Genomic DNA, 27,583 nt, shown 5'->3' on the forward strand with positions numbered 1-27,583 from the left:
AATACAAGGGACATGGGCACAGAGCTTTAACTAGAATGAGTCGCTAAAAAAACTTACAGGAGGATCTATGGATACATGTGCAAAAAGGACAAGAAGAACATCTTCAACAAAAGCACGTTAATTCCAGGTGAGTCATATAAAATATTTCATAGTACAAATTTGATTTTAATTGGAACACAGGATTTCAAAAATTTCTGTATTGGAACACTGGGCATATAGCTCAGTGGTAGGTAGAGTGCTTGGTTAGCATGCTCAAAGCCATCAATTCTGTCCCCCAAAAAAGAAATTCTGTAATAGGTAGAAGACAGAGTCGACCTAAAGGACACATAGATCTATGTGAGAGAAAAGATAATGCAAATATTACTACTCAATATTTTCTTTTTTTGGAGACAAAGTCTTGCTACATTGCTCAGGCTGGTCTCAAATTCCTGGGTTCAAGTAATCCTCCCCTCTCAACCTCCCAGTGTTGAGACTACAGGTGTGTGCCACAGTACCTGGTAATAATTTCATTTTAAAAAGCTTCCCTGGAATCATGTCCACTTAACTCCCCAAATGGAAGGCCAGAAGCACATAAACATTAAACCACCCAGTACCTTCTCCTGCATCCTCGGTGACAATCGTGAAGGTGGCCGTTTTGTTAGCTACTCCATACACCAGGCCTGGACCATATGCAGAAACGCTCCCACTGTTGGGATAGTTCACATAGAACTGGAGAGGGCTCTCTGGGTTTGCCAAAGAAAAACACAAAATTGGAATTCATTAGATGATGAACGAGCACTCAGATGACAGGTATTTTAATGTTAGTTCACCCAACCACAGGCAGGTTCCTGAGGAGAGGTGGAAGATAAAAGGAGATGCCTTGCCTCACCATATTAGGACTCTGAGGGGGTCAAATGAGTATCATTCCTCCACTCAATTACAAGAGAAAAACAGTCCCCAGGGCTACTCCAGACTGGGGTTGGGGGCCAGTGGCTAAAGCAGAAGAATCACTGCACTGTATGAGAGGAAATGATCTACTACTAGAGGGAAAGGTCTGGAAAAGTCTTTTTGGAAGGCCATTTGCCTGTGCCATTCAAAATGAAAGTCCTTATTGATCTAGGGAGATAGTAATGGATCCCACAGTGGGGATCCATTCCCAGCCCTATGCAAAGAACACTTTAATTCCCACAGTGTTCACATGCAAATCAGGAAAAGACCCCAGTGTCCAACGATACAGGAGAAATAGGTCTATTCGTTGGCCATTTAAAAATAAACAAGAGAGAGATTTTTGAGTTCTAACTTGAGAGATTATCCATAGTAGGTTGTGTTAAAAAGAAAAAAAGTAAGTTGCTATATAATAATACCAATTTGTCTTTCTTTCAAAAACAAAACAGAACACAACTGTATGCATGTTAGCAGGGATACAGAGAAACATCTGATTTACCCAGGCAGGGAGTAGAAAGGCAATGTGAGAAAGACCTTTTCTTACTCTCTACCATCTGTATCTCTAGAATATTTAAATAGATGTAGATAATACATTTGTTCTTTAAATATCATGCATACATACCAACATAAACAAAAGGAAATGCGAAACTCAGACAAGTATTAGCAACTGCTATCATGAAGGGCTAATTTCTCTAATATTTACACTGTACTCCAAAATCAATATGACAAAGGCCAGTAACCAAATAGAAAAATAGACCAAGGATAGAAATGTTCCGTTTACAGCAAAAGAAATATGAACAGCACTCAAATGTATGGACAGTTGCTCGATCTGGTTCACAAGAGAAATGCAAATAAAGCAACTCTGAGATATTGCTTTCCTCAACTTCATACTCACAAAGATCCAAAAATCTGAAAGCACATTTCCCTGTCCATGCTGTGAAGAGGCAAGTGCTCTCCTCCACTGCTGGTGGGGGTATGGATGGAGTAGCCCCTAGGAAGGGCAATTTGGCAAGATATAGCCAACCCACAGAAGACAGCACCTGTGTCCCACACCTCTAAGGCCTAACTCCCACAGGAACCCAGTGAAAAATGTGAGAAGATGGATGTAAAAAGACTGGTGACAACTAAAATGTGGAACCAGAAATGCCCTCTGAAAGGAAATTGGTCACATATACAATGACTCATCCAAACAGGGTGAAGGTCCATATGAGAGATGAAAAGAGCAAAGATAGATAAATGTGTACAGATGCTACTATTTATGTTTATGGGGAGGTGGGGGAGCCTAATCCATTTTTTAAAATATCCTGAAATCGAGCATAAGAAATCACTAATATATTCAAGAAGAGGGTAGATGGAAGAAATGAGCGGGTGGGCGGGGAACAGTTCTCCACATGGCTTTTGTTTTTAAACCATGTGAATATGCTACTTACTCAAAAAATTAGACTAAAAAATATTTGAACAAAGACAAAAGAAAAAAGAAAAGAATAAGACTAGCACTATGTTGTTTGATGGCCACAAAACTTGAGCTGGCTTTCCTTGTCAAGGCTGTCCACCCTTCTGTTCCTGCTCTGACCCTGCCCCAAACCCCACACTACACAGGGTTCTGCAGGCCAGGCTGGAAAGTCCCTCACTGCGCCTCACATTTTTCTCCCAGCTTGACCTCTGGTCATACTCCATCAAGTAGCAACAAAGACAAACAACCACAGGCCTGAAGGCTTGCACTGAGACCCAGGAGGCAGAGCTGCATCATCTCTTTGGGAAACTGGCTGGATGTGCTGGGATCCTAGGCTTCCTGGTTTCACAGGGATGCCAAGGCTGCATTCCCTAAGCCTGCCACTGAGAACCATTTATTGCACGGCCTGCCTGGAACGTCTGCCAGCCCCCCAGCTTTTCAGGTCCTTGAATCGTAGAGTCCTGCTGGTTTTGCTGGCCACGCTGCTGAATCCCACTTACCAGGGATGTGGCTGCCCATGTATTTGATGTGCATCTCGTGGAGCCCGACCTCAGTGGGGGCATATCTGACAGTTACTGTTCCATCTTTGTTGTCCACAATCTCAGGTGTGGCTGTCTTCCCAGAAGGCATGTGGACCTCTCCTGTGGAGCACAGGGACACAGGGTAATGGGCTCATGGTGACTTTCTCTAAGAAGCTGAGCGCAACAGAGAAACGTCCTCAAAACACAGGTTTTCAGACCCTAGAAGACTGATGCTGCCTAAAACATCCAAGTCCCACAGATGGAAAATGGAGACCTATTTTGCTTTTTTTGGTTCCCGTTGGCTTCCACAAAATGCAGCAGGCAACTCATAAGTAAAGGGTTTCTACAACTGGCAAATTAGAAGCTCAAATAGGACTTGAGAGGACCACAAAACCAGCAGGATAAATAGAACATTTACTCAAAGAGAAGCTGGCATTAGAAAGGGGCAAGGAGAGAAAGTAACTCTTATATACCCAACCTCAGCATCAACTGCATTTGGAAAAGTGGACAAATAAGAAAAGGCAGAGGGGCTGGGGTTGTGGCTCAGTGGTAGAGAGCTTGCCTTCACATGTGTGAAGCACTAGGTTCAATTCTCAGCACCGCATATAAATAAATGAATAAAATAAAGGTCTGTCAACACTAAAAAATATTAAAAAAAAAAGGCAGAAAGAAAAGGGGGAACAGGAACCTAACAGTCAGGAGGTATCTAAAACAGCAATTCTAAACCTAGAGAGAATCACAGGCTCTCTTAAGAAAGCAATACAGGATTATGCCCCAGAGCAAGCACCAGGGGCACTGGGTTAAGGATCCTAGGTCTGTGGGACAGTGGTATCTCCCCAATACCATTTTCGGCTCCCAATGAAAAGAAGGGCTTACCTGTGATTTCTCCTTTCCTGACAGCAAATGGAATGACCAAGTCAAAAGGCTTAAATCCCAGTCCATTCATGTCACTCACTGGGACATACGCCTCTTCAGTTACCTAAAAACAGGAAGCGGTGATCACCTGGTCAAGTGGGCAACAAAATGAGCTAATGAAGCTATAGGGAGCAGAGATGCTGGGAATTCTGCAAGTCAGTGAGGCCAAGCTTGGGGATATGGCTGCCTATGCACTGTGTCTAACTAACCAAAGGGCCCAGAGCAGAACTTGAAGGATTGGAGAAGTCCCATTGATGAATAGCTAGAAATTCACTCAGCAGCCTGCTTGTAAAATTCCCAGCAGAGCCCATGAGAAAGTGGAAAAGTAAGACACAGCAATGTCTAAGTCCCAAGAGGCTCCACCTGGAGAGGTTTAGTTGCTTGTGGCCTGGAAAGGAAGGTGCATTTTATGTGCCAGAGAATAGCAGCAGGTGGCTGTGCCCCTGAACAGAAAACAAATGGGCAAGTGGCAGCTCTGAGCCAGCAAGAGGCCTGCAGAGAACTGTCCACCTTGCTCTTTAAACACGAAGACAAACTGCACCAAGAGGGATCACAGACATGATGGCTGGCGATTCATGGAGCATGGACGCTGACACAAAGGTGGATCTTATAGAAAAAGCAGGATCATCATGATGGACTGATCAGTAGGAGGAACACACCAATGACCAGGACACCCAGAGGGCTTAAGCAATCCCGAGAAGCAGGTGGCAGCTTTTCTGAAATGAAGGTTGAGTAAACACAGAAATACAAAAGGAAAAAGAAAAAACAAAAACAAAGGTGTACCCAGGGCCTGAATCCAGGGGGACATGCATTTACCGGTGCCTCCTCCATGGCTGTGACTTCCCCATCCGTGGCCTGGTCAGTGGCAAATGGAGATTAGTTGGGAATCACATTGGAGGGATATTGTAACTCAACAAATGCTACAACCTGGGAGCTGTCTCCTCCCCACTGCTCCACCTGGTACAGCAGGAAGGGGCTTCCTCTAGCAGGAGGATACATTCATACTACCTTTTAGAGGACAAGTTGGTGTTCTCTTTTTAATTGTCAAATGTACATGTCCTTTAACCCCCAATCCCAATTCTAGCAGGCCTATGCTGGCAGGAGACATCATAGATGACTGATGTGCACAGGGAGTTCTACTAGGAGCCACTTGTGAAAGAATGAAGCAACCTTAATATCCATCAGTAAGATACTTTGGTCAAATAAATTGTGATAAGACTGTCCAAGGGAACACTGAGTGGCCATTCTCAAGAAGCACTGAAATTGATTAATTAATGTGAAAAGGTATCTATGGCATATTGAAAAAAAGAAAGTAAGTTGTAAAATAACATATGTTATGATCCCACGCACAAAACTGAGGTATCTGTTGTATAAGCAGAGAAAAACTGATACCAGTCCTCTCTGAAGCATGGGGTCAAGAAAGTGGTCTTTTTACTTGATAAATATCTTCAGGGTTGTTATTTTTTTAAATAAATTCTTTCTTTCTTTTCTTTTCTTTTTTTTTTTTGGTACCAGAGATTTAAGCCAGGGGCACTTTACCACTGAGCTATATCCCCAGTCCTTTTTATTTTGGGGGGACAGGGTCTCCTAAGTTGCTGAGGTTCTTGCTATGTTGCCAAGGCCAGCTTGAACTTATGATCCTCCTATTTCAGCCTCAAGTCATTGGTATAAATTCATTTTTTAAAAATCTCAAGACTTCATGCTTCTGATCTACTGATCCAATGTAGAGGTAGCCCCTCAACATCTTTCTTTTGTCATAACAAGCAGCAAAGGCTTCTTCTACAGGGGCCTTGAGCTCAGGTTAGCTCTTTTTATGTGCTGTGGTATATGCAAGAAGGGCTCTGTTTGCAGGCCTTGTGAGCTGCTAGTTTAGGAACAGGCCTTGCAGGGCCTGTTCAAGCTGGAGTGAATGCAGGGCTACATTGGCCAGGAGAAAGATCTTCCAAGGGTTAGACTATGGTCTTTGATCTAGGACTTCTCAACAGTGACATGCAGTAAAACTGCTCATCCATGATGTCATGGGCCATGTATGTGATGAACCTAACTGAATCAGCTTGCAGGTCTCCTTGAGATATACACTACCAATGCAGTGCCAGGTGCCCATGTCCTTTTGCCTTTAACCCTCTAAGGGAAGGCAGAAAACTTATCCAGTGGAAGTCAATTCATTTAGAAATGGTTAGGGAAAGTGTGAAATGGGAGAATAAAATACCAAACCAGGTACCATGAGGGATCATGCATTTCTACCTTCAGCAGTGGTCAGGGGGTAGTGAATATCCACAAAGTATCCTTACCTGTTTACTAAAGGATCAGGGGACATTTATTCTAACCAAGTTAAAAGCCTCAACTTCAGCCTCTCTGGTTCACCTGCTAAGATGGTTCCCAATGTTTTACACCCTGATTTTCTCACTCTGACCTTATCAATCTGGAGTCTCTTATCCCCAGGCCACTGTACCAGCAGAGCCATGACCTCCACTTGGAGGCTGCTCTTCCATCCAATTCTAACAACATAAAACTCACTAGGGACAAATAAATAAATAAATAAATAAAATGAAAACACCCAGATTCTTAAAACTACAATGGGACTCTTCTGTATAATAAGGATACACACTTTTGAGCTACACTGCTTTTTTCCCTGCAGGGGAAAAACACTCCCAATGGACAACATCCAAAGCTGACAAGTGTTTACATACTTGAGATAGAAAAGAGCCTCCAGACCTCTGGCATGATGTTTATACACATACAAATGTCAAGGGAAAAGAAAAAAAGCTATAATAGATTATAGACTGTTTGGAAGAAAGTCCTCAGGCTTCTGTTTGGAATGGAACCTTTATGTCCTTCTCCATCGCTGCACAACATGAAATAATTACAAAGCACTTTGCAGGCTTTGGGCAGGGCCAGGTCATCAGGGGCCTATGAACCTGTGGAGGATGGAGGCTGCTCCTTGCATCAAAGGGCATAGGGAGGGAGACTGGATGGCACCTGGGATCTGTCTAGAGCAGGCACGCCTCATTTGTAAAAGGGCCAACAGGCTTAGTCCTGAGGGTTACATAAGGTAATTCTCCTAAAGTTCTATCCCCACTCCTGGTGGAATAACCTAACTAGAGGAAGACTCGATTATTTCAACCAAAAAACTGAAAATTAAAGTCTCTAGTTATGAGTTAGCCCAGATGTTCACATGCTGGTTCCTTTCTATCCCAGATGTTCCTTGCTTCAAAAGACAAAGTGTTGGGCTGGGGCCATAGCTCTGTGGCAGAGCACTTGCCTAGTATGTGTGAAGCTCTGGGTTCGATCTTCAGCACCACATGAAAAATAAATAAATAAATAAGGGTCTCTATGATTCTGGAGATTATGCTAGGGCTCTATGAGGTCGTGACTCTGTGGAAGAGGATATCCTAGTCAGGGCTCAACAAATGGCTGCTGTTACTGTATCTACTAAAAAGAGCACACTCTGGAGAAAGAATTTTACTTACCATGACAGTGAAGGGGCTATTTGGAATATCAACACCACCAAAGCGCACATAGATCACATAAGTGCCAGGCTTGGCGGCTGTATAGAAAATGTCATAGGTGCCATCCTCGTTTTCAATGACATCAGCCTCAGCCTCAGTACCATCTGGGGTGAGAATTGTGCAGGTCACTTTCCCTTTCCCAGCAGTCTTGGCGTCCACCACAAAGCCCACTTCCTCGCCAGTTTTCACAGTGGGGGCAATGCCAGGACCTGCGGAAAGGTTCAGGAGAAGATAATAGAAGCATGAGCAGGGACACATGCTCCAGAGGCCCAACAACAAATCATACACATTTGTGCTGCTTGTAGCTGTAAATATTAGGCATTTAACTGCTGCCACATGGGACTCTCCCAAAGATCACTTTTCAGAGGGGCGGGTGCCGCTTAAGGAGTATCCCACCCATCCTTCATAAATAAGAGCAACTGCAGCTCTGAGTCCCCCTCAGCTCCAAAGGAAACAGCCTGGTTTGCTCATGTCCAAGGGTATGGAGATGAAGGTCAACTATCATCAGCAAACACACTAGGCATGCTCTTAAGTGCCAGGCCCATACAAAGGGAAACAAGACGCAGTCCCTCCTTCTCAGATGCTCATAGTCTAACAAGACAGATGTGGGCCAGTGCTAAGAATGACAACTCTATCTGCCATGGAAATGACTGAGCAGGGACTGAGTCATAGATAAAATAATCAATCGTTCTTCTGATAAGTGTTCCACCTCCCAGCTATTCAAAGGTTCTAAGAATTTACATCTCAGAGTTGCCACATTGATAGAGGGCAATCTTCCCCTTCACTCCCCCAAAAAGAAAAAAATGGTTCAACTCTAAAGGATAGGCATTTTTTTAGTAACCTCTTTCCAAACAATAGCCAGTCTCTTTCTCTGACTTATGGCACTCCTTTACCCAGGATCTATATAAAATCAGAAAGTACAGAGAAGTGTGAACTAAAACACATCAGCAAAAATGAGCATGAAGTTTAGGCACATCAGGGAGTGGTAAGAACATTTGCACAGAGGGTAGGTAGAGGAGAAGACTGGAGCCAATCTGTGGAAGGCCATGAAGGACAGACCAAGAGATATGGCCAACAGGAATCACACTGTCGAGGAGAGTATTTTGCTCAGGACTCTGGTTGTGCTAGGGGAGGAAACAGAGTCTGAAAAGCAAAAAGGAAACCCCCTTCCCACATTAACATGCCCTTTTAGGGTCAGGGGTCACTATAGTAACGGGGGCGGCAATCTGGCCAACATTTCAAAATTTCTTAATTTTTGCAATGAGTAAGACAAAAAAAGACCAAGAGGAGCAGTTGACAACCCTGACCTAAAAGACAGAGTAAGATGAAAGATTAAAAAAAAACCCAGGCCCAAGAGAAGCAAATCCATTTCATTTCATGTTTTGAAATCTGCTTGAGGAGCAACCCTGAGCTGCAGGAGCTATTCTTACAAATTGAAAGGCCCATGACAGTCAACTATTCATGCCTAAGAAATTGAAGGAACAGTGAGGCTCAGTTATCCATGGAGAATTCCTGAAAGGAAAACCCTAGATCCTTTCATGTGTTTCTCTGATGCTGAACTGAAATGCTCTTGAATCTTAAATAACTCAACCATCTACTCATGAAGGCAGAAAATTGCAGCTTCTCATGGGAGTCACCATCATAGTTGAGACCTCAACAAATATAGCCACTTCAAAAGTGATATAATAAATAGCTCCCATGAACCTGGCACTGGGCTCAGCATTTTTCATGCCTCACCCTCATCTAATTTTTGCAATAATCCTGTGGAACAGTCTCTGACCCATGCAAGAACTTCTTGAACCTGAACGTTCCCCAAAGAGATCTTCAATCTATGTATGACTGAAGCTCAGAGAGACTGAGCAACTCACCCAGATAACACAGCTATTAAGTGGTGGAGAAGGGCTAGAACCTAGCTTTCTGACTCCACAATCCACCCTCCTGGCCCTAATGTTACCCTGCACTCACCCGTGGCCAGGCACTTGCTGGCGTCACCCGACTGCGTGGCTCGGATGCGGTAAGGAGAAAGCGGGATGTCATCCCCCCCATAGGTGACCCCAATCATATAGCGTCCAGTCTTGTCAGGGATGTAGGTGACAGCATATGTGCCATCTTTATTGTCGTGGACAGTGGCTCTTTTGGGTTTTCCTTCTTGGTCCTGTGGATAAAAGAGATATGCTACTCAGGATGTTGCTTCCAACAGGTAGAGCAAGTTCATGGAAATTCCTGACATATCTTGCTCATTGATTCGTGCTTTTAGTGGGAGGAGACAGAAGTGATGGCTTAACATAATCTTGTTCTGCTGTATTGGTAGGCAGAGGACAGGGTCACAGATCAAACCACAATGATCTGTTAAGTAAACAAATAATGTTTTAGCTCCAAATGCATGAAATGCAGAGGTAAGGGGAGAATCTCCTGCTCACATGCTGCTACATCTACTTTCCCTGTGTCCTTTACTAATAGGACTCCCTCATTCTTGGCGAGGTACATAGCCCCCAAAATACAAAGCTCCATGTCTTGGCATCCTTGGTACCAGACATGGCCATGTGATTCATGGTTCACTTCTACCAAATGAGACAGGCTGGAAGTCTTCTGACCGGGCTGCTTAAGATAGCTGACTGAGTTGGAAGAGCGTCCACTTCTCCATCTTCCCTTTTTCCTCCTCCTGGCCTGCCATGTAGATCTGATGGCCAGAGCACTGACAGTCTCATGGGCATGAGGAGAACTTAAAGACAGAAGCCACACACTAGGACAGAGGAGCACAGAGATGGAGCTGGTTCCCTTGGAGAGCCATAGAATACCTCAGTGGCTTACCACCTGGCTTCTTTACCAAGAGAGGATGATCTTATGTTGAAGCCATACTTATTTGGGGGTTTACTGGGATATATAGCAGAAAATAGTCCCAAATGATCCAATAGGTAATTCAAAACATTTAAAAAATAAAAACAGAGATGTAACAGGAAAATACAGGAGATTTACTACAAAGTGACACCCAGAGTGAAACCTCTCAGGTTGAGATGGGGATATAGCTCAGTTGGGAGAGTGCTTGCCTCACATACAGAAGGCCCTGGGTTCAATCCCCAGCACCACCTAAATAAACAAACAAACAAATAAATAAATAAATAAAGCCTCTCAGGTGAGCTTGCTTATTCTCCCACACATACAGTGACTCTTGGAAAATCTAACAAATAATTCCATCAGTTCTGGTTTTAGTTATGAAAACCCTTGTTCTTATCCTTGGCGAGAAAATTAGGTCTTACTAATAAGGTTTGGCTCAAAAAAAAGTTCAAGGTTACCGTTATCTGGACAGCAAGCAGGCCTTCCCCAGCATCTCTGGCGTCGATAGCAAACTCCACGGGCAGACTGGCAGGCACCCCATAGGAACTGAGGCCAGGGCCACTGGCGGTCACTTTGCTGGCATCATATGTGGGAAGAACCTTGACCTTAAAGGGACTTGATAGACAAATACCCTCGTCAGGAAGGATATGGGTCAGTCCAGCCACATCTGACCTCTCTTACACAGCCAGACTAGGACTGACAAGAGTATTTCTATAGGAGATAAGAAAATGAGTTTAATCAAAGTGGCTTAAGTCCAGTAGAAATTTAGAATTATGAGGTAGTAGCCATCATATGCCAGACCAGCCTTGCCCTGAGTTCATTTCATGGAATATAAATAGTTTAGGGAAGACAGGCTCCCAAATTAGTTTGGGAAACTCGGGGTTAAACCCATTTAATACTTTTATTATGCTAAGACAATGGTAACCAAAATGGAAAGAATACCAGTCTTTAATATTTTATCTCATTCTATAATGATATTTATTCTTATTCTATATTTAGTATGCTTTACACAGTACACAATCTACAAGTAAAGCAATATGCAAATGTAATTCATAAATAATGAATATCTACACAGCTAGAGCTAGCTATGTTTTGATCTCCATATAAAATGTATATATTAAGGTTAGAGGTAAGTCTTCCATTTTAAGGGGCATGATTAAAAAATTTTTGATGTTATTCCAGAGCTAAAGAACTTACACATTTTTTGTTTTGATATAAACAAGGAACAAAGCTGCTATCCAACATCTTTCTGAGAATGTTTACTGTCAACCAGACTCTCAAATTAAGTGGTAAAGACCTTTGTCTTAATGAGAAAACCATTTGCACAGTTACCAAATGGGAGCTTCTGGTAAACTAATATATTCCTTGTTTTTCCAAAATTCCCCATCTTCTTAATTTCAGCTTGCTTTTAAACTAAAGATGGATAAAAGTAAAGGCAGGACAGCAGAATGGGAACCACAAATAACAAACTAGTGTATAATGTGTGTGGAAAACACAAGTTCAGGATAAAATCTGCTGATTGGATGAATGGGTAAGTGGGTGGGTGGGGCTACCACAGCAATGCTAGCCAATCCTGCAGCTGGGTGGGCTTGAGGCTGGTTTAGATCCATGCCTCAGGTGAGAGGCACTTACCTTCGTGGGATCTCTTCATCAGCATATTTAACTGAGACCATGTAAGGCCCCTCCTGCGATGGGGTATAGGTCACCGTATGTGTGCCATCCCCATTATCCACCACATTCACTGGCTCCACCAGACCTGAGGACAGAGATGAGAGGTCTGAGTGACTGCTTGGCCTCCAATTCACTTCACCTTTGGCTGCGTCTGAAACAGCATCACATCTATCCCCAAGACTATTGGTTTCCACTGATGAGTAACATAAAGGCAAGCAGGCCATAATCATAGGCCTAAGAAATCACAGGATCCCCAATTCATGGTTGCAGAAATGACCCCAAGAGACACCTTTAGTTTTTGGGGTTGGCTAAAGTACACTCAGTCTGCCCTAGAGTATAATTAAGGAGACTGCCTGTGCTTGCTGCTGGAGGGTGTATGGTGAAGGCACATGTTGTGGACATGCTATATCCTTTCAAGCTGGTTAGGCATGCTTGGGATGTGGCAATTTTTACTCTGTAGCTGAGAAAGTGCCCAAAAGTCCAGAACCCTGAACAGCAAAAGTTAACCAATGGGATGGCCAGTCAAGATCTGTGATCATTTTTGAGCAAAGACCACTATAAAATGCTAGCATGCTGGGATGTAGGTACAGGGCAGGTGAGGGTGTCAATCTCATGGGATGAGGAGACCTTCAATGTGATGTCTGTAGGGGATGCTTAAAGATCACGTTAAAGCATAATCAAGGCATGCACTGTGTTGATAGATTCCAGATTGCAGTCCTTAACATGAGAGTCAAGATCGGTCAATGGCAGGGTAGGCTAATCAAAGCATAGCATGCTCATTAAATAAAGCAGGTGAGGCAGCTACAAGCCAACTTTAGAGGCAAGGCCAGCAAGAAGAATTTAGGTTACATAATTTAAAGCAGCAGCCCAATGGAAAAATGCAAACCTGTCTCCATAAAGTCACCCTTCGGGTCACCTTTAAAGAACTCTGAAATGGCTTTCAAGGGGCTGCGCCATGACTGGGAATCCATCTCATCAGCTAAAATTAAAAGGCTGTTACTTGAGAGTTCTCCATGATAAAAGAAGATATCTAAGTAAAACTTTCACACAAACACATGCATGCACGCACGTCTTAAAGCTCAGTAACTTCACAGAATTGGAGTCCAGTCCCATGACCTCATTTCCCCCAAACCACTTCTGCCCTGAGCTTCAAAGGGCCTAACCTCCTGCTGAACCCCATTAAGGAGAAGGTTCCTCTTCAAAGGAGGAACCCCTTATTTGTCACTCCTGGAAGCCAAGAACACAGAACAGGGGGAAAATCCAGATTATTTAAGAATTGTGTATGAGAATAAAGGCACATTTTAAATGCCAAAAGAGGGAATGTGAATGCGGTCACTTACCCAAAAAGTCATGTTTCAACATAGTTTGGGGTTTTTTCCCCAAATACCCTGCTTGCCACACCAATCCTAAATTCTAGACTGCAAACAGGGCAGGCCAGTGGGAAAAAAAAAAAAAACATCCACCCCATTCCCCAAAAGACCCTCTTTCCTCTCCCAGAGGCTGAACCACACAATACCACAGAGCTAGCACTCTCAGAGATTCTGGAATTTTCTACATGAGCATGGAGGCATCTCAAAGAGAATTATTGCCTTCAAATCTCACCCCTTCCATACATCTGGACTTCCCCCTTAGACACCTCATAAATGCTGAAGTAGGTAATGAAGAAGTAGCAACATTTTTTTTTTCTTTCTTTCTTTCTTTTTTTGGTACCAGGGACTTTTATTTAGAGACAGGGTCTCACTGAGTTGCTTGTGGCAATCACAGTAATTTTACATGAGAGCCCATATACTACTTGCTTCAACTAGCTACTCTAACAAGTGAAATTATTAAAAGAAATTTAAGAGCCAGGCGCAATGGTGCACACCTGTAATCCTGGCAGCTCGGGAGGCTGAGGAAGGAGAATCATGAGTTCAAAGCCAGCCTCAGCAAAAGTGATAAGCAACTCAGTGAGACTCTGTCTGTAAATAAAATGTAAAATAGGGCTGTGGATATGGCTCAGTGGCAAGTATCCCTGAATTCAATCCCTAGTATCAAAAAAAAAAAAAAAGAAAAAAAGAAAGAAAGAAAGAAAGAAAGAAATTTAAGGCCATGTCGTTAAGGGGATGGGGGAAGACATACTTCTAAAGAAATAACAGGCCTGCCTACTTTTAAGCAGGATCTTTTACAGTTTAGCTAGATTATCAGCAATAATAATCTTAAGTTCATGATCATATTTGAAAGCAAATACCTGTTCTGGGTCATGGCTGTCCCCACCCAGATAAGTGATGTTGGCAGGGAGGCAGGACACATACTTACCTCGGGGGCCCAAGACCCTCACTTCCAATGGGGCCAGGCCAGCTTTGCTGCTGTCCACCGTAAAGGACTGTGGGATGCGGGCTCGGACACCAGAGCCCAGCCCAGGGCCAGCAATTTTGACCTTGCTGGGGTCCACAATATCCTTCACAGGAACCCTGAAGGGGCTACCTGGAAAACAGTTCATGGGATTTTGAGTATCTAGCTATTGGAGACCCATCTATGCACACACAGAATCACACGAGGGACCTCAATTTTAATAGGCCTCTATCAGCTCCCCCTGCCTTGCTGTGCCTACCCATGTGTCCAATCAATGGCCATGGAGCACCTACTACATGTAGACACTGTGCCAGGTGTCTACTCAGTGGCTAACAAGCCTTAAGGAGCCTGCAAGGCAGGTCAAGGTGTGAGCATGTCACTCTAATATCCTACATAACATATGTGGGAAGGGGTATCAGGTGAAACACTTAGGAGACATTGAACCTTGTCTTAGGAAACCAGAGGAAACCTTCCAGTAGCATCTAAGTTGAGACAGAAGAGCGAGCAGCTATCACCCAGGGGAAGTAGATGGACCAGCAGAGGGACTAGCTTGTGCAGAAGCCTAGAGGTGAGGGGAAGACAGGCTGCTGGAGGAACTGAAGGAGGAGGCTGGGTGATGGGAGGACAGGCAGGCCTTGAAGACTATATCCAACCTCCTCTCCCACAAATGGTTACTTCATTCCATCCCTCCAACACAGCCAGCATCCCCAAACACACACAGCCTTCTTGGTTCCCTGAACAATTGAGATTTCTGGATGGACCTGCTGCATGGCTGACCCCAAGAGCAAACCTGAGGGCCTCTGACTGCTACCACAGTATCAATTTTAAAGACCAGTAAAATATGGAGAATGCAGGAAGATCAGAATTTATAAGAAAAGCACTAAACAGAGGAATAAGGTCTGGGGCAGGAATCTTAATGGAACTCCATAAGGACAGGGACCTCCCCAGAAACAGAAGCCCCAGTGTCTTCAGTACCAGGCTTTAAGCTGCCAAGTCCCTTGCCAAGCTCCACGAACTCCTTGCCATGTGTAGAGTTCTTATGTTTCCCATGACACCTGACAATTACCAGATGTCTAACAGCCATGGAATCCAAAGTCTCTCTGTCTTACATCCTAGAAAGTTTATCTATAGATCTAGGGGTGGTAAATAACAAAGACCACACAATGAACCAAGACCCTGGTTTTCTAACAACACAGCAGAGTTTCAATGGCATCTAGTTTTTCAAGTAAATGAAATAATGGCTGACCCCAGCAAAGATGAGCACAGCCCTCCATGTTGTGGTTTAGGGAAAGAAATCGGAGCTTCATTTCATAGTAGATGAGGACTTCAATGACAAGAGGGGGGTGGCCAAGGACTACCTCTGAGGCCACTCTCTAAGTCATCAGAGAATCAGCATGAGAGCAGGTATGAAGCAACACACAAAGGTAAAAATCTTAATTTCAAGATGGAAGTCTGCCATCAGTCCCCTGGTCCCTGCCTCAGGCACACATCAATCAATCATGGCAGCCCTTCCTCCTGACACACTCTGAATCCTAGTCAACCTGGTGGTCTTGGCAGTCACCAACAGACCACAGCTGGTCCACCACAGGAAACAAATAAGCCATTATGAGCATGACAGGATACTTTGTTCAAAAACCCCACCAGAGGGCTGGGTAGGGAGCTCAGTGGTAGAATGCTTGCCTAGCATGTACGAGGTTCTGGGTTCTATCCCTAGCACTGACAAAAAAAACAAATAAACAAAATCCCACTAGAGGTTTGTATCTCTAGGAAAAAGTGGGCTCATATTTAACCACCCAGAATTCCCACGAAAGCAATTAGAAGCTAGCAGGTCACCTAATGTTTCAGTGCCTTTGGAGTTACCTTAGCTACATAGCTTAACACTAAGTCTACAACCATCACTTAACTAAATGTCTTTGCTTGAGATAGAGTTCTGGGGTTCAGGAGAAAATGAATGCAGACATTATATTATTAACATCTAATGGGAATACCCAAAATGAGACTTTTTTCTGTTTTCTAGTAAGCTCATGGGTCAGCCATCAGAGCCTGAATGCTCATCCATTTCTGTAGGGGAACTCCAAGGCTGATGGTACCCAGCACTCTAACGCTGCCACAACCAGATGCTTATCACCCACCTAATTAAGTCACCATGTCCTCTCTCTTGATGCTCAACTCTCTCAAAACTCCAAAACTCCTGTAACTTTATCTTGTCACCTAGTTCCATTCTTCTTTGTACCAATTATTACAAGTTTCAGTTGCAAAAACAATAGATAGTATTAGGGGTAGGAAGCAGAGGCTGAAATACCCTGATAATCTTTAAAATCTCTATTGTATGAGTGCAAGCACAAATTTGAGGAAAAACTTGTCCCTTTGACATTTCATATGGACATGTGAGTAGAATTAATCTGTGTTCAGTGCCAATACTTTCTGATCAATGTGTGTGAGAGTGACTGTGACTGTGTATGCACATTTGTACATGGTAAGAGAGAAAGAGGGGACAGAATCAGGGAAGTGTGTGGTAACTCAAGCTTCTTAGGAGTCAATCCAGAAAGCCATAAGTGGGGTGTTCAGCCTGCCCATTTCCCACTCAGCATCATGCCAGGTTATTGAGAAAACTATATGAGCCACTGAAGTTCTTCCTATTCCTGGGTTCCTGGGGTGGGGCTCTATCCTGAAAAGGGAAAAGTCCCCCTCTACAGCTACCACAAATACCAGATTTTTTTTTCCTATTCAAAAGAAATAAGCAAAATCAAACTTATTTTCACCCAAAATCAGTTAGTGTTTGGACTCCTGTCCATTGCATAGCTTACCAGGGATGTGGGCTCCTCCATAAGTGATATTAACATCATAATCCCCTGGAGCAAAGGGGATGTACTCGGCACTGCAGCTGCCATCTTTGTTGTCTCTGCAGTTTATCTTCGATTCTGATGGTCCCTCAACAGTTATGCCAAGCCCACCGATTCCTGCCCCTCTGAGAAAAGGGTGGAGAAAAAAGTGAAATGTTTACAGTCCATGCTAGTCTGTTTATTGCCAGAATTGATTTTAAAATCCATTTATAATAAGTAACTATTTCATTGAGCCATCCTCATTCTGCAAACATGTCAACACCTCTCTGTCCCAGGGTATTTCTCAACAGTCTAATATAAATATAGCCTTGACCTCTCCTTTCCAATGCTTCCTTCATTTGTTTTTCTTATCAAGTTGCATTGGCTAACAATGCAAATACAATGTAGATACGTGCCCACTCCACCCAAGGGACTGAACCCAAAGCATTGTGCATGCTAAGCATGTGCTCTACCACTGAGCAACCCAACCCCCAGCCTTCTTTGTGGTCCATTTTAATAGGAATATTTCTAATTATTCCTTTATATATAAGGTTGGCTATACACTTCTGCATTATCAGAATAAGAAGCTTCTCTCTAGTCCTAGTTTGCTTAGAAGTTTTTTTGTTTGTTTTTTGGTTTTTATTAGGCACTACAATTGGTCTTTCTCTACAACATAGTCTCTATAAAAGAAAATGACTAACATGTTACAAAAATGCATTTCAACATATGATGGTAGACCACAACACATCTGTAGGGTACAGCCCTTAAACTTTTTTAAAGCAGTTAAATTACATAGGACTATTCCTTTTACAGACTTAATACATGGAGCCCAGGGCCCTGCCTACCTAGTAACAACAGTGAAGACATTAGGTTTGTTGGTAAATGCCTCTTTCAATCCAGGACCTTGGGCTTGGACCCGTGATGGCTGACAGCCTTCAGTTACAGCTACTTTGAAAGGACTGTTTGGGATGGGTACATCGTCATATGTCACCTCCACTACATGGAGACCTGTTCAAAACAACAAACAGAAATAAATATTTGCATAAAGTTCACTTATTTGTGGAAAGTGATATTGTACTTAAGGGTTTTATCTGTCATTCAAGTCTATGTCATGAGAAAAGAGTAGGTTGAAAAAAACAATAATTTTGGTATAGATAGGTTCTTTTTTTTAAAAAAAAGCAAACTATTAATGCAATTTACTTGACATAACACACCCATGCTACCCCAAGCAAGTTTCAATATATCTATATTCAAGTCATAATTCTAAGTATATTATCCTAATTCAAGAAAACTCCATCTAGCTATTAACCAACAGACTAAGGGAAACCCGATATGCACCTACAAAAAAAAAAAAGCACAAATGAACAACATACCTTGACATCACCCCATAACCTGCTCAGGTGAGGCTGAGGCTAAGCCCCAGCCTACCTGTTACACAAAAAGACTAGCAAGCCAGGCACTGAGCAGGCAGGTAGCCTACTGGGGAGAGAGGTTTCACATTTCTTTTCAGTTTATACATGCATCTCCTGAGATGGGTCCAGCACATAGGTCAGGGATCAGCATGGCTTTGATTAAGGGTCACATCCAAGAAGAGCAAATCTTACCTTTCTCAAAGGGTGTATACTCCACTTGATAGGTCCCATCAGCATTGTCTGTGACAAAGCACTCAGTGGAGGCTCCTGAAGGGTTGGCAATGTGGGCCTTGATGTGGTCACCCCCTACCTGGGTCAGGGGCCTTGAGTCAACAGTGAAGTCAGTGGTGGCTTCTCTAAACACATCTGCAGAGCAACAACACAGACAAGAATGTCCCAAAAAACACCCTGCACCCAATAGCAAACCCCAAAACACTAGAATTAAGTCTAACTTCAATGACAGCAGACAACTGGTTTCCTTACTCTCAAAATCGGGACTATTAACCCCTTTTCCTCTTTCAGGATAATCTTGGTCTGTGACAACACAACCCCTTTTAGGGAAGTCTTGACCTGCATACACAGAGGTGGGGTTCTAGGACAAGTTAAAGGGTACAGGCGGACCTGCTGTCTGCAGCATGTGTGGTGTTAGCCAGCATCACATTTAAACTATTTTTTTCAATGCAGTATTGACAATGAAATAAGTTGTTTCTAATATTGAACCAGAAAAAAAAAAAACATCAATATTTCTGGCTTTGCCACAAAAAAATCTGGAAAATCTGCTGACAATGCTGGACCCCATTCCCCACGGAGAAACAGAAACAGGGCTGGGCAGCAAAGCAGCCTCTGGAAAAGCAATGTGCTCCCCACTTCATCCAGGTTTCCCCACAACCATTCTCTGAAGCAGAGGCCACAGGTACATGTCCTCTTACACCTCACCTGGCCCCTAAAAGTCTAGGGGACTGGTAGCCTGTGAGCCTCTGGTAGCCCTTAAGTTCCAGTCTTTCCCTTATTTAAAAATAAAACCCACCTTTTCCTTCTATTCCTGGTCCAAAGACTTTGACCCTGCTAGTGTCCACAGCGGGCTCCACCTTGACCTGGGCAGGGAAGTGTGGCACAAGCTCCCCACCATACTTCATGGTCAGTGTGTACATGCCAGCTGTTAGTGGCACATAGGTCACCGCGTAGGTGCCGTCTTTGTTGTTCTGAATGCAGACTTCCGCTTTTGTTCCTGAGTCTGAGATGGCTTCCATGCCCAGTGTCCCAGGACCTGCTTCCGAACAGTCAACGCTAAGAAGCCCAACTTCACCCACTTTCCCGAGCTCGAGACCTGGTCCTGATGCCACAACCTTAGAGGGGTCAAATGGCATTTCAATGTCGGCTTTGAAGGGAGACCCAGGTATGTGGACTTCTTCAAAGAGAATGTTGACGAAGTATTCCCCAGGTTTTGTGGGAAGGTAAGAGACAGAGCAGGTCCCATCACCATTGTCAGAGCATTCAATTTTGGCCTCACAAGGACCTTCCACGGTTAGGCCCAAACCTCCAGTTCCGGCTCCTTTAGTGTCAATGGTGAACTCAGCAGGCTTGCCCACAAGACCACCTTTAAGGCCAGGACCATGGGCCTTCACCTATACAAAGAAAGAATTAAAGTTAAATCCCGCTTGGCACTGGTACTGCTGCTCAGCCAGGCCTGCTGCAAGACTACAACCAGCATTGAAGTGTACCACAGCTAAGTGGTCCTTCTCCCCAGCCCTACTGTGCCACTCACTTGCACCCCCCAAGTTAGAGCTGTGATGAAATGCCATGAATAGCTAGATGGCTAAGAACTCAATGACTGCTGAAAGGCACAGGTAGGAGGCTTGCCTAAGCGACAGGAACTGGAGTTGAGATGGCAATCCCACCCTTAACTGCTATCCCATATTCTTCTGAATCCCTGAGGTAGACTTTGAGAACTAGCATCCTATCCAACAAGCATACAAAGGTCTCCCTGATCAAGGGCTTGCAGAAGGCCAGACCTCACTGCAACTAAAAATGCTACATCTCATTCAATAAATTTTGCACAACAAAAAAGTCAAACTGTTAAAATGAGGGAGGGATGAAGCATTCATCTGTGATTCAACAACTAAGTCCATTTCATAGATTCACACCATTCAGACAATGGGAAAAAAAAAAAAACAAAATTTTTTGAGTCAGGGCTACCAGAAGAAGTAATGAAGATTATGTATTCTTTTTGGACTGGGGATTGAACCCAGGAATCTATACCACTGAGCTACAATCCCAGCCCTTTTAATGTGTTTTATTTTGTTTTGTTTTTTTTTTTTTGAGACAGCATCTCCCTAAGTTAACCTTGCTGAATTGCTGAGGCTGGCCTGAACTTGAGATCCTCCTGCCTCAGTTTCCTGAGTCACTGGGATTACAAGTGTGTACCACCATGCTTAGTTTATTTATTTACTTAATTTTTTAAATATTTATTTTTTTAGTTTTTGGCGGACACAACATCTTTGTTTTTATGTGGTGCTGAGGATCGAACCCAGGCCGCACGCATGCCAGGCGAGCGCGTTACTGCTTTGCCAAATCCCCAGCCCCATGCTTAGTTTAGACAAAGTCTTTTTATATTATGTTATTATAGTCTCTGTAGGATGAACTCAGTCTGTGTGTCAGACACTGGCCAGAGGTCTCCATCTTCACTAGCTTGCCTTATACTTACAGGCTGGCTTTGAACCAAGTACCAGTATTAAGCTACAAGCAAAGGAAAAGAATTCAGGGACAGGGAGTCCCTCACCAAAATCTTCTAGCCAGACAGTGATAGGAAAGAGCAGGGGTTGGCCCAGCTGCCCAGGGGACTCTTCAAGCTGATAGATAGGAGAACCAAAGCTGGTCACTGAGAACTGACTTTCAGCACAAAATGAGTTTCCAAAGGTCTTTGCTGGGCAGGACCAGAGAGAAGGACTGTGGTACCACATCTGACAACAAATGGGCAAGTTCTAGAACAAAATCAAAAGCTGACCTTGGTAGGATCGGGTGGTAGAGAGGCCTCCACTGTATAGGGGCTCCCGGGCACGGGGTGTCCATCATAGGTCACATCCACGGCATACAGCCCCTCCTCCCGAGGGATGAACTTGGCTGTGCTGCTCTCCCGACCCACCATGGGTGCCACCAGGCATGGAACAACCTTCCGAGAGGGGCTCAGGATTGTCACGTCCAGCTTCCCCTGGCCTCCTGCTCCTTTGGTATCAATGGCGAACTCCTGATCCTTCCCAACCTCGACCCCTGGGGAAGGGAGCAAGTCAAAGTGAGAAGCTGCCCTCTTCCAGAGGCAAGAATCATCATAAGCAGGGAAGGATGGTTCTCTGGACATGGGGTTTTGTCTTAGCCTCTTCAATAAGAAGGCAGGTGCAGAAAGACTAAGTGAACATAACTGCACTTCAGCCTCAACAGCAATTGGCATAAGAACAGTGGTTAATGATAATAACAACTGTCACTTACTACAGGCATTTTATATTCCAGGCACAAAGAACAGCACACATTGTCTCTTTTGATTTTCACCAAAACTCTAAAGGGTATTTATTATTAATCAATGGCTTAAACAGGTGGGGAAAATGAGGCCAGGGTAGCATATCCAGCAGGCAACCAAGCTGGGACTCAAATCTAAATTTATTTAATCTTACAATCTGCTTTGCAGACCAATAAATTATAATCTGACACTATCCTCTGTTCTTTACTTACTTTTCATGTTAACTTTATGTGAAAACACACTTATAGGTCCATATTTTATTTAATAATTCTTGGCAAGAAATACAATCCTATATAGCTGCTTCCCTCACCCCACAAGAAGACACAGTGCTGGCAAAGGCAAGAGCGCTGAATCTCATCCCGAGAACTGACTCCGTGTGGTTTTTGAAAGGTCTTTACAAAGAGAGTCCACAGGAAACCTAAGTGTTATATTTGTCAAAAACGGGGAAGGTACTTTAACTAAAACAAAAGCACTAGGAACTCAGGGCCCTGCCACAATCCAAGAAATCTTGACTCTGGGGTAGTATGGGGCCTGCCAAGATGAACACTGCTGGACCACAAGCAGGGCATCTTGAAGCCCCAGGATCCAAAGGGAAAGAGCTTTTCCTAAGAGACATCAAGCTTTTACTGCTCTAGAGTAAGAATACTTGGTGTCCTAGTGAAAGGTTGGGCAGTGACTGTTCCTATGCTCATATCTGCCTGTCATCACCCATAAAAGCCAACACATGGAGCTCTTGCTCTGCAGCCTTCAGAACTGGGATCCGGCCTTGTGGACGGATCCATTTAGGTCACAAATCAATGAAGGTATTCACTGAGGACACTACAGCAACCTTCACAGGGGACACAGGAGCCCTACCCTGAGGCTACACACAGCCTGCTGGGTTGGTGGCTCTGAAACCACTTGAATGTGCACTGCAGGGATCCCTCCTGTCTGCATCCAGCAGTTAACACCAACGAGGAGGATGTAGGTGTGAATGATTTCCAAGATGCACTGCTGACCACAAAGCAGGCTGGCTAAGGTTAAGGAAGGGCTTGAGTTCAATCTCCAGAATCACAAAAAAAAAAAAAAAAAAAAAAGGCAGGTTGGGGTTGAGGATGTAGGTGAGTGGGAGACATACACAGGGGCTAGCTGGAGACATACCACATAGCAGGATAACTTTAATGCAAAATAAACCTTGCCAGATCTTTTCTACTAGAACATCTATACATGAAGATACAGAGGGAAGGTGTGGAAGGAGAGGAACTGAACTGCCAACTTCGGTCAACCCTAGGAAGGGGCAGAAATGATGGAATGAACTCTTAACTGTAATTTTGCTTCAGATGAAAACTGTATTTACATATTCCTTGTGTAAGAATGATTTTATGAGCATGTGTGAAACATCTGAGTTGAGTGGTGAGCCTATCAGTGTTCAACACAATACTCTTTCTTTTTGTATGTTTCAATTTTTTTCCATAATAAAAAAAAAGGGAAAATATCACCCTAAACAAAACAAGCTTATAACCGTAAGATTCTTAACAAACTAAAGGAATATTGGTGGTGGTAGGGGGGTGCATTATGGTTGTGGTTACTGAGCACCAGGGAGTTGGCTTTTATGTTTGAATGGCATTCAGAAGCCAAGGAAAGATAGCACACACAAAAGCAACAGGCCCCACCTTCTCACAGCAATATCCGTAATTACTGAGGTCTGACTACCTGCCAGCCTCTGAATCATTAGCTCATTTAATTTTCACAATATTCCTGTGAAAGTTAAGTGTTTCTCATCTACTCACCCCTGCTGTATTAACAAGCAAGCTGAGGCTAAGTGGCAGAAGGGTCACAGTTGTTTCATGACACAGCCCTCATTTAAACCCAAGTCTGTCTCACTGCAGTCTCTTAAAATAGAACTGGCTTCTCTGTGAATTCATTTTTGCAAGGAAACCTAAAAGCCAGGTTTCCTGGTCTTCAATGACCCTCTTCTCATCAGATACTTACTGTTTTCCAGCCCATTGATTTTTATCTTGCTCAGATCCAGTGGAGCAGCAACGCCCACAGTGAAAGGACTTTTAGGGATAGGATCACCACCATAAGTTACCAGAACCTGCATGCTACCCTAGAATAAGAGAGGGGAAAAAAAAAGTGCACTTTTGAGTACCAACATGTTCACTGGGTATTTAAATCTGCCTCCAGACACTTTGTTCCTCCCAGAGACACAGTGGGCATGACTCCAATGGACTTAGAGAATATCTCAGACAACAATAATAAAAAACCAGATCAAATAAGAGCAGCAAAAAGCAGGACAACTTAATAAGTGCTTACTACATGCCAAGCACTGTGCTATATGCTCTTTTAAGCATTCCCTTCATTCTATCTTAAGAATGAAGTCCTAAGGGGCAGTTCTTCTATCATCTCCATTTTTCCAAGAATAGAAACAGTAGTTCCATGAGGTAAAGGAAGTTGGCCCCCATCACATACCTGGTAAACATAAGCACTGGGCCTCAGACCCACAACACCCACCATCTTCCTCACTGCTCCCATACCACCTCCCCACCCAATACACAGCCAACTTGGCCATGGGTAAGCCACTGAGCCTGGGGCTTCTCAGTGAATAGAACCAGTTTTTCCATCTCCTGGCCATCAGTTTCAGGATACCAGGCTGCAAAAGGGATCTGCAAAGTGGTTCACCTAGAACTGTTGTTAGGCCAGCATACAGTTTAAATGCTGTTTCTAGCAAAGAAAAAAAAAAAGTTACAAGTGCAAAGGCACACTGTGCTGTAGAAATGGCAGGTCCCCTTGTTGGTGGCCCCAATGGCCACAGAGATACACAATGGCCATGTGTGCTGCTGTTGTTATCCTCCGAATGATCCCAGGCCAGCTCACTGCTGGTTTCTTTTTTCCACGTTGGCCAAGTCCCCATCCACCATGCCAAGGCTCCAAGGAAGACCACTGCCATCTCACAGATCAGGTCCCCATCACCTCAATCATCCAGGCATAATATAAGGGACATGGGAGGGAGAGATGATTCTCCCCGAGAATCCATCATGCTCACTGGCGTGCAGGGCCTGCTGAAAGCTGTCGCTGATCAAGCATTAAAAGGGTGTAGCTTTTGGCCTATGGATATTTTCTCACATTCCTTTTGTAATAACGAAGGGGAAAAAAGCCAAGAAAAAGAATTGGTTGCATCAATGAAGGGAGAAGGATTGATTTTCCAGGATTTTTTAACACTGCATACAAAGCCAATGACCCCCTACCTCAAGGGTATAACATTTCATGATAAAATGTGTACAGGTCAAATTCAACAGGGCTGGGAGTTGGCCAAGGGACAGGAAAGGTCTCCTTGTAATGTTTAAGGGAGGACTGATTTATTACTTAACCTCTCCCAACATGCCAACTCTTCCTGAGCTTAAATTTGGTCACAAGCCCCTAACTCTTAGGCTTTAAGGCTGACCAGGGGTCCTGGAAATGTCTTTTCCCTCACTCCCATGAGTTTTCTGGGCACTTCCCTGAAGTGCTAAGGGGGGAAAGTCCTCTTGCAGTTAAGTCCACCAATCTCATAAAACAAAGTATGTTTTCTTACCAGTCACAAAAGCAAAACAAAAATCCAGATAGGAAATTAACTCTATCTTAAATAACCTAACAAGGGGGAAGGAAAAAAAACTTTCAAGATTTGCATCTCTAATACCAATACCATTTTCAGTTTTCCCAAGGCCCAGCTAAGAAATAGATTGTGTTTTATTACCACAGGGCTATAAATAAGGGCTGCCTGGGCCGTGACCACCTGCTCATTCCAGCAAGATGTTGCTGACTGCAGGACTATTTTATTCTCCCCCTATATGCTTCTGAGACCTGACCCTTATCTGCAAAACACAGATAAACAAGGGCCCTGACCCAACAGCTCAGATGAGGATGGACTGAGAGTCAGCCAATGCATCCCCCTCCTCCAGAGCTGCCTGCAAGGAGCCATGGTCACCACATTAAGAACATATCAAGCCAGGAGTGGTGATGCATGCCTGTAATCCCGGTCACTCGGGAGGCTGAGGTGGGAGGATTGCAAGTTCAAGGCCAGCCTCAGAAACTTAAGGAGACCCTCAGAAATTTAGTGAGACCATGTCTCAAATAAATAATTTAAAATGGCTGTGGATATAGCTCAGTGGTAGAGCAGTCTGGGTTCAATCCCCTAGTACCAGGGGTGGAGGGGAATTCAAGGTAAAGATTATTACCTCATGAGGCTCTGTGAGCTCATGGGGTATCCTGAAGGTGCCATAGTAGCACTTTCAAATTCCTAGTGGCTCTAATCAGAGCAAGTACTGGAACTGCTGCCACCAACTTCTCAAACTGTCTTGGGTTGGGGAGCTTAGAGTGAGAATTTCAAGCCACTTGAGGCCACAGACAACCAAAGGTAAAGAAGGCAAAAGTCCTTAGGAAAATAATTGCTTGTCCCTTATCTAGGAGGGTCCTTAAGCTTCAACCCACTCCAGTAAGGCAAAAAGAGTTCTGATCACTGTATCCTGATAAAGGCAGACACCTCCCCAACCATGCACATCACGAGTCCATTCCAGGCAGGTGAGCTAAAACTGAGAGGCCCTGGAGGAAAGATCAGCAGCCTCTTAGCTGCAGGGAACAAAAGCCAGCAATTAACCTGAGGGGCCAGTCTCCTTAGGTAGGCAGGGTAGTGGCTTCTCACAGTCTGTATTCTGAGGTAGAAACAACCCACCTAAGGCCAGGACATAGCCATGCCTTTCCACATACATCAAATACTGCCTTTCTGGAAAGTTCCAGTTTGTTATTCCCAAACAACATCATCACGAGCCCAGGGGCATCAGTCCTCAAAGTAGGTCCCTCTCCATGGAGCTGGCAGCTTTCTGGGTAGCCCAGGCCTCTTAACCACATCCAAGAGCACAATTCACAGGCATACTTCTTGCACCTGATCTTGAGCTTTTAGCAGCTCCTCAGGATGAGGTGCCAGCCCAACTCTTCTACCAGTTACAATGCTCCTAAGCCATTTCTGCATCACATCAAGGCGTCACATTGTTGATTCACCCTTTTAGTCATTAATCCATATGACGCATCTTCGGCGCCGGACCAAGGGCTTGGGGCTAGGGATGGAAAGATACATGCAGGTCATAATATCTTATTCTTGGAGAACTCACAACTCAAGAGAAGAGATGTCATCTATTTTCTTTGCTACAGAGAAATATGCGGAATTGCAAGTGTCCCCAAAATGAAACTATAAACCTCACTCTACACTACAAACAAGAAGGATCCAAGGGGCACCATGAGATCCACTCACATAAAAGGCAACAATTAACATCAAGACAACTCTACCAGCTCCTCCACATATCATGGCCAGCATCTGAACAAATAACCGCTAGAGGCTACTGAGTGTGCCAACAGTTCTCAAATCCATTGCTATCAGAGAACTAGATGAACTTGATCTTGGGGTGACTGAAATAAAGAGTCTCCCACTGAAACACTACTTCAAATGTAATGAAGCTAGATATGGGCTCTTGACTTCTACCTGGACTGACAATCGGGAAGCCAGGGGAATGGGTTCTACTATTCTTTCCAGAGGTACAGAGCAAACTGACCTTGTCAGAAAAGCATAGGATAAAACTCAAGTCATGGACTAAGGGAGTAGATCCGTGGTAAAGCACTTGTCTAGCAAGCCCCAAGACCCTGGGTTCAATCCCCAGTACTACAAAA

General features: G+C 44.0%; 1 protein-coding gene across 7 annotated transcripts in view; it reads right to left on the reverse strand.

Annotated features, from left to right (window-relative positions):
• Positions 1–27,583, reverse strand: part of Flnb (filamin B) — a 145,220-nt gene that overhangs the window by 21,820 nt on the left and 95,817 nt on the right. For 2 of the 7 annotated variants that reach the window (XM_078038337.1, XM_078038344.1), the window contains exons 19-34: positions 23,876–23,993; positions 21,398–21,660; positions 19,421–20,018; positions 18,586–18,759; positions 17,827–17,989; positions 16,967–17,127; positions 14,124–14,291; positions 12,715–12,807; positions 11,790–11,913; positions 10,616–10,772; positions 9,288–9,477; positions 7,284–7,531; positions 4,597–4,668; positions 3,775–3,877; positions 2,878–3,018; positions 594–722 (exon numbers count right to left, since the gene is read on the reverse strand). In XM_078038337.1, coding sequence (XP_077894463.1) covers positions 594–722; positions 2,878–3,018; positions 3,775–3,877; positions 4,597–4,668; positions 7,284–7,531; positions 9,288–9,477; positions 10,616–10,772; positions 11,790–11,913; positions 12,715–12,807; positions 14,124–14,291; positions 16,967–17,127; positions 17,827–17,989; positions 18,586–18,759; positions 19,421–20,018; positions 21,398–21,660; positions 23,876–23,993 — 2,902 coding nt within the window. The remainder of the gene's footprint in view (positions 1–593; positions 723–2,877; positions 3,019–3,774; positions 3,878–4,596; positions 4,669–7,283; positions 7,532–9,287; positions 9,478–10,615; positions 10,773–11,789; positions 11,914–12,714; positions 12,808–14,123; positions 14,292–16,966; positions 17,128–17,826; positions 17,990–18,585; positions 18,760–19,420; positions 20,019–21,397; positions 21,661–23,875; positions 23,994–27,583) is intronic. The other 5 variants (XM_078038338.1, XM_078038341.1, XM_078038340.1 and 2 more) reach the window with 5 other exon arrangements.

The sequence above is a fragment of the Ictidomys tridecemlineatus genome, chromosome 2, assembly GCF_052094955.1.
Source record: "Ictidomys tridecemlineatus isolate mIctTri1 chromosome 2, mIctTri1.hap1, whole genome shotgun sequence".
Taxonomy (NCBI): domain Eukaryota; kingdom Metazoa; phylum Chordata; class Mammalia; order Rodentia; family Sciuridae; genus Ictidomys; species Ictidomys tridecemlineatus.